General features: G+C 39.7%; 1 protein-coding gene across 1 annotated transcript in view; it reads right to left on the bottom strand.

The window, feature by feature from the left end:
- Positions 1 to 689: 689 nt before the first annotated feature.
- Positions 690 to 7,440, bottom strand: part of LATS1 (large tumor suppressor kinase 1) — a 30,419-nt gene continuing 23,668 nt past the window's right edge. The window contains exon 7 of the mRNA XM_008052235.2: positions 690 to 1,230. Within this exon, the coding sequence (XP_008050426.1) occupies positions 721 to 1,230 (510 nt within the window). The 3' untranslated portion in view covers positions 690 to 720. The remainder of the gene's footprint in view (positions 1,231 to 7,440) is intronic.

Below are 7,440 nucleotides of genomic sequence, written 5' to 3'. Positions count from 1 at the left end.
TGGAAGCAGCATTAAAAATACCAATATGGAAAGAAAACTAATAGTGCTTTGGCTTCTTTTAAAGCCAGTAATTCTTGAGAATAAATGCTAGAAGATAAATATTCCACAGAGGGAAACAAAAAGATAAACTGCATTAGTTTTCCTTCTGATGAATATATTACATTGTTTCAACCCTGTATTTCTTAGTTCCAGGATGTGAATTATACAGATTATCATTAGCATAGGAACATTCACCAACATGATGGCTTAAATTCTCTAACTTATGTTGTACCAAACAAAACAAGGTTATGGGGGAACAAAGAGCTCTGTAAATACAGGCTATGCTTCATATTTGGTTAAAGCAAAATAAAACTAAAACTGTCTTTCAAAAATTTTGTCTTTTAAAATTATTTAGCATATATACAAATAGATACCAGGCTTCTCCTTTTAAACAAAGCATTATTATTTTTTTTATCTTAAGTACTTTAAGTACCAAGAACTGACTACAGTACTCAGTTCATAATTTACTTTCCTTATAACAATTTTTTTTCTAAGTTACTGATTTAAAAGGCTGGAATAAATTAACATTTTAAAAACATTTCCCATAATTTAGGAAAATAAAATATTGTACACAGAGCACAAATACTCTGTCACATTTGCATAATTTTACTCTCAGAATCTCAAAACACCTTGCATTTCAGGCCCCTTTGCAAATCCTCATTACAATTATTTACTAGTGTGTTAAACATATACTAGATCTCGATTTTTGATCTCTGAGCCTCTGTGCTGATCATCTTCATCCGACTGTTGTTCTGAGCTTTGTGAATTAATGTATTCATATTCAATAGGCTTTGGATAATTATATGGGTAACCATTGTCATCAAAAAACCTCCGAAAGGTAAACTCATAGAAAGCATGCTCAGGATGCTTTCCATTTTTATACCATCCGTTGAGAGTGTCATTGACATTTTCTTCCTCATTATCATCACTCCATAGCTTATCAGGATCAACAGGATCAAAATTTGATGTATCTGTTGGGTGTGTGATTTTAGGAATGTATGAAGCAGACTGCTGTCTCAGGTCACTGGAGAAATCAATTGTTTTAAAAAATGGATGAGCTTTTATTTCATCAGCACCATTCTTGCCTAAGCGATCTTCTGGTCCTCGGCAAAGTTTAATAATAAGATCAGAAGCTTCAGGACTCAGTTTAGCTTGTGGTGGAATGTGAAGAGATGTTTGCCAATTGATAACCTTTAAAGAGTTTTTAAAATTAGGAGGAAGAAAGATTAGAAAAACAAACATTTCCTCTAAGTCTTATACCAAAAGTCTTATTGGACTATTTGTGTATTTTAAATAAATTGCATATCATTTCACCCTCTGTATTTTTAATAATGAATAACTACTGGGAGATAACTTTTTCTCTGATTCCCTTCTTTCCAGGCAACTTACACTCACAATACAAGACTCACTGTATGTTTTTATCTCCCCTGGTAAGTAAGCCCTTCTGCTTCTGGTGGAAATTACTACTTTCACTCTGCCTCCCCTGCACCATATGTTTATTTTTATCATAATAGTTCTAATACCCTGTAGAACTTATTTATGTCCATGTCCTTCTTCTAGAGTATAGAATTCCATTAAAGTTAGGAACTATGTTTTCATGGGCCTTGCATTTCCCAGTGCTTGGCAAGTTGCCTGGCACATAATTAAGAGGTATTTAATAAATCTCTGTTCTTATTTTGAATAAAATGGAATGAGAAAAGAAGAAAGGGCAAGTGAAGCTAGTCTTTCCCCTGAACTCCTGGAAGCAGGGGAAGTGGTATAAGCTTCTGAGAACAATGTTAAATGGATTTTGGGTAAACCCTATTAAGTGGTAGAATGCATTGTTATTTAACCTAGATAAGACATCTTCAACTTGTCACATGGTAGGCATCCAATAAGCATTTGTTAAATGAGTGAATAGATGAACCCCATTCTTCCTTATTCATATAGGAGGTAGTAAGCTACCGTAGAGGAAAGAAAAATATACACTTTCTTCTATGTTCATTGTAAAGTCTTTTTTATTTTTATTTTTTGAGTCAGAGTCTCACTCTGTACGTAGGCTGGAGTGCAGTGGCACACTCCTGGCCACGGCAGCCGCTACCTGCGGGACTCAGGTGATCCTTCCACCTCAGTCTTCCTAGTAGCTGGAACTACAGGTGTGCACCACCACACCCAGCTAATTTTTTTAATTTATTGTAGAGACAAGGTCTCACCATGTTTCCCAGGCTGGTCTTGAATCCCTGGGCTCAGGCAATCCTCTCACCTCCGCCTCCCAAAGTGCTGGGATTACAGACATGAACCACTGTGTCTGGTCCATTTTATTTTACTTTTTTTGAGTAGGAGTCTCACTCTGTCACCCAGGCTGGAGTGCAGTGGCACACTCATGGCCACCACAGTCTTGACCTGCTTGACTCATTGATCCTTCTGCCTCAGTCTTCCAAGTAACTGCAAGGCACAGGCGTGTGCTACCATGCCTGGTTAATTTTTTTATTTATTGTAGAGATGAGGTCTTACCAAGTTGCCTAGGCTGGTCTTGAACCCCTACACTCAGGCATCCTCTTGTCTCCGCTTCCCAAAGTGCTGGAATTACAGGTGTGGGCCACTGTGCCCAGCCCATTTTAAAGTCTTATCCCAGGTTAGAAAAATGGAGAAACCACTACTAATGACAGAATATTTAAAAATTCTTTTTGGAAAAAAAAATCATGATATAGTTAGTAATATGACTGTTTGTTTGTTTATGAGTTGGAGGTCTCACTTTGTCACCCAGGTTGGAGTGCAGTGGCATGGTCACAATGATCATAGTTCACAGTAGCCTCTACCTACTGGGCTCAGGCGATCCTTCCAACTCAGCATTTTGAGCAGCTGAGACTATAGATGCATGCCACCATGCCCAGCTAATTTTTTTGTAGAAATGAGGTTTCATTATGTTGTATAGGCTAGTCTCGAATTCCTGGGCTCAAGCAATCCACCCGCCTCGGTCTCCCAAAGTGCTGGGATTACAAGTGTGAGCCATCCGTGGTAGGGCGTGCCTGTAGTCCCACCTACTTGGAAGGCTGAGGAGGAAGAATCTCCGGAGCCCAGCAGGTAGAAGCTGCGGTGGCCGGGAGCGGCCACTGCACTCCAGTCTGGGCAACAGAGTGAGACTCCAACTCAAAAAAAAAAAAAAAAAAAAAAAACCCCAAAAAAACTAAGTGTGAGCCATCACGCCTAGCCAGTAATAGTTATTTAATTCACTTAGTTCTATTGCTTATTTCAGTCAGAAAAATTAAAATATACAATCAGTTGGACATGTTTTTCATTTTATATTTATATTCAAGATTTTTAAGTTTAAGGTGAAAGAAAATACTGGCACAGCAAAAGAAAAGATTCAGTTACAAAGATGGATAAATAAAATTATGTAAGTTGAAACACAGAGAGAAAAACAATACAATATAAAAAGAATAAAGCATAAGAGAAATGGAGGGCAACATCAAATGAATACCATATTTGTAATCATTAGGGTCTGAGAATGAAAGAAGCAAGCAAAAGAAATCACTGAAGAGATAACACAGAGAATTTCCCAAAATTGATGAGTCATTAACCTGTAGATTAGTGAACCTCGGACAAAAAATACAAAGAAAACTACACATAGGTACATTACGGTCAAACTGCAGAAAACCAAAGATAAAGAGAAAAAAATCCTAACAGTAGCCAGAGAGAGGTCCCAGTTCTGAGTAAGATGTACTACGTACACTATTCTCCTGTCTCTCCCACTGAATGCAGCTAGAAAACCTAGACAGAATGCATGAAGCAGCTATATGAGGACCCTGAAAAGTAAATAGTAACAGGCAGACTGGGAAAGAAGATGAGAATCTGAAGTGTCACTGAACCTGGTAGTGAGTTTATAAGAGACAGGGATCTCGCTATGTTGCCCAGGCTTGTTTTGAACTCCCGGCATCAAGTGATCTTCCTGCCTCCCAGCGAGTGGCTGGGAATACAAGTACATGCCACAGTATCCAGCTCCATTTTTTTCCCTTTAATATCCTCCAGCCTGGACTCATGCTAGCCTAAAACCTTGAAGGGGCACAGCACAGACAGAAAAACTCCAGGAGAAGCCTCTCTACTTCAGGCTCAGGGAGTGGAAAAGGAGTTCCCTGGATGCAACAGAGGTGAATATGGGCTTGTATGTGCCTAAACCTCTGAGAGGGAAAACTTCCTCCTCATTTGGAAATAAAATCATACAGCATGGAGTCCCAAGATTATAGGTTAAAACTCTGTTGCTTGTTTTCTCTCTCTGTTCTCTTGCCATTTTGTCCTTTCAGTTGCAGCTACAAGGCATGTATGGCAGGCAGAGTGAAGTTAATAAAGCCTCATCTTCTGGTCAAAGAACTAAAAGTGGGCACCCTAGGGAACTGGAAAATATAGGGGTTGTCATAGAGAAGGGGGGGACTGGGAGAATGATCCCATAACATTGTTTATGAACTGTAGGGTTACCCTCTAAACTACACCTACATGGATCTAATCCTAAAGAAAATACCAAAGACTGAAAACTGAATTAAAGAAAAGAGCAGCCGGGCTCGGTGGCTGAGCTTGTAATCCCGCGCCTTTGGGAAGCTGAGGTGAGTGGATTGCCTGAGCCCGCGGGTTCGAGACCCTCCTGGGCAGTGAGAACTCATCTCTACAATAAATTTTTAAAAAATCAGCCAGGCGTGGTAGCACATGCCTGTAATTCTGGCTACTTGGAAGGCTGAGTCGGAAGGACTGCCGGAGACCAGCAGGCGAGGCTGCAGTGGCCAGGAGCAGCCACTGCACTCCAGTCTGGGCGACAGAGTGAGACTCCAACTCAAAAAAAAAGAAAAAGAAAAGAGCACAGCCTAGGGAGAGATCTGCCTAGCAATGAAAAGGCTTTGAAAATGAAACTGACATTGAAATCACAAGGCTGGTTTGGAACTTGTAGCTTGAATCTAGCCACATTTAATGTCTGCCAAAACCATGTCAATATTCTCCATAAGATTTAAACAAGATCAAGTCTCATAACATAACATTCAGAAGGACTGAATTAAAAAAATCTTGGCATACCAAAAATTACCTGGAAAATGTCAACTCACATAGGAAAAGACAGTCAGTGTTCAGATAATACGGATATTAGAATTTTCTAACAAAGACTTTAAAGTAGCCATTATAAAAATGCTCCGAATAAGGATGAACATTCATTAAATGAAAGACAGAAAGTCTCAGCAAAGTTGAAAATTCAAAGAAGTAGCAAATGGAAATTTTAGTACTGAAAAATAACTAACATAGAAAACTCAATGAATTGGCTCAATATTAGGGAGACATCAGGAGAAAAAGTTGGTGAACTTGGAGACAGGTTGATAGAAATTATGCATCTGGAATAGCAGAGAGAATAAGGATTTAAAATATGAGTAGAACCTCAGGAGTCTGGAAGTATACCATAAGATATACTTCCTGTAATTTAAGTCACAAGAAAAATGTGGTACAGAAAAATACTTGAAGAAATGATGGCTGAACATGCCCTAATTTTGATGAAAGACATAAATCTAGATTCAAAATGCTAGGTGAACACTTAATAGGATAAAATGTAAGAGTTCCATGTCCAGATAAATCATAATTATAATAAAGAAAGCTAAAGAAAAATTGACAGCACCTAGAGAAACATAATGCACTACTTGAGGGATTTGAATAAATGCAGATATCTCATTAAATTATGAAAGCCAAGGCTGGGCGTGGTGGCTCACTCCCATCATTCCAGCACTTTGGGAAGTCAACATGGGAGGATCACTTCAGCCCAGGAGTTCAATACCAGCCTAGGCAACATAATGAGACATTGTCTCTACAAAAATAAAAAAAAAATCAGCAGGGCATGGTGGTGCACATCTGTAGTCCCAGCTACTCAGGACACTGAGGTGGAAGAATTACCTAAGTCCAGAAGTCAAGGCTGTGGTACACCATGCTCTTTCCACTGCACTTTAGCCTGGGTGACAAAGTAAGATCCCAATCACCCCAAAAAAGTACATATATATACTCTTTTAATTTATTGTAGAGATGAGGGCTCACCAAGTTGCCCAGGCTGGTCTCGAACTCCTGAGCTCATGTAATCCTCTCACTTCAGCCTCCCAAAGTGTTGGGATTACAGGTTTGAGCCACCGTGCCCAGCCTTACACACACACACACACACACACACACACACACACCTTTTTTAGTATATATAGAACGCAGGGCAGGAAGATCAAGGAAAACGCTAAATATCCTGTATAAATAACTATTCTCATCTTGAGTTCTTTAAAATAACTTGATGGTTGAAAAGCAAAAATTGTTGCATTGCTGGATGTTGTTTTAAACCAATGTAGATGTAATGTATAAAATAACTACAACAAAGAGAACAAAGGGACCAATATGGCAGTAAGGCTGTACACTGAACTTAAAGTGGTAAAATATCAATTCTAAGACAGGAAAATTTAGTAAGTATTTTGTAGTCATCAGAGCAAGCACAAACAAAACTGTACAAAGAGATAATAGTAAAAAATACAATGGAGGGAGATGCCAAAGAAAATGGCAGAGTAGGAAGTACAAGGGGTTTGCCGTTCCATACAAACAATCATTAAACTGGAAAGATTATCAGAATAAACAATTTTGGAACTCTGGAACCTGATCAGACACTTACAGCAACCAGGGAAGTGCTTCATAAAGGGAGAAGCTGCTAAAATTTGGTAAGACATCGACATGTGTGAATCTGCCCTTCCTCAGTCTCGCTGTGGTCACAAAGACCACAGCCTGCCTTCCTGGGGCAGCTGGTTAGTGGCTAGTAGCAAGGTGGGCAGTAAGAACTTTGCCCTCCAAAAATTTGAGATTGTACATTTTGGTTGGTCTTGGTAATTCCCTGAGAGACCAGCCCAGATGCCTGTTTTCCTTTCTACTCACTCTGGAAGATCTAAAGAGACAGAGACCCTTTTTTTGACCCAAGACCTTCAAGGAAATCTGTCAAGACACTGGTTTGGGTTGTTTTGTTACTGTTGAATTTTGAAGGTTCTTTATATGCTGTACACAAAGTTCTTTCTTGGATGTGATTTGCAAAAATTTTTTCCAGTCTGTAGCTTATCTTTTATTCTCTTGACTATGTCTCAATTCTTAATTTTGATATATGGTTCATGATTTTGGTGTCATTTCTTTTTTTTTTTTTTCTTTTTGAGTTGGAGTCTCACTCGGTCGCCCAGACTGGAGTGCAGCGGCCGCTCCCGACCACCGCAGCCTCACCTGCTGGGCTCCGGCGATCCTTCCGCCTCAGCCTTCTGAGTAGCCGGAATTACAGGCATGCGCTACCACGCCCGGCTGATTTTTTGATTTATTGTAGAGATGAGGTCTCACTGCCCAGGCGGGTCTCGAACCCGCGGGCTCAGGCAATCCACTCACCTCAGCCTCCCAAAG

The sequence above is a fragment of the Carlito syrichta genome, unplaced genomic scaffold (assembly GCF_000164805.1).
Source record: "Carlito syrichta isolate Samal-C Ts95f unplaced genomic scaffold, Tarsius_syrichta-2.0.1 Scaffold268496, whole genome shotgun sequence".
NCBI lineage: Eukaryota > Metazoa > Chordata > Mammalia > Primates > Tarsiidae > Carlito > Carlito syrichta.
The sequence above is the reverse complement of the archived record's forward strand: the minus strand, read 5'-3'. Positions and strand labels throughout refer to the sequence as shown.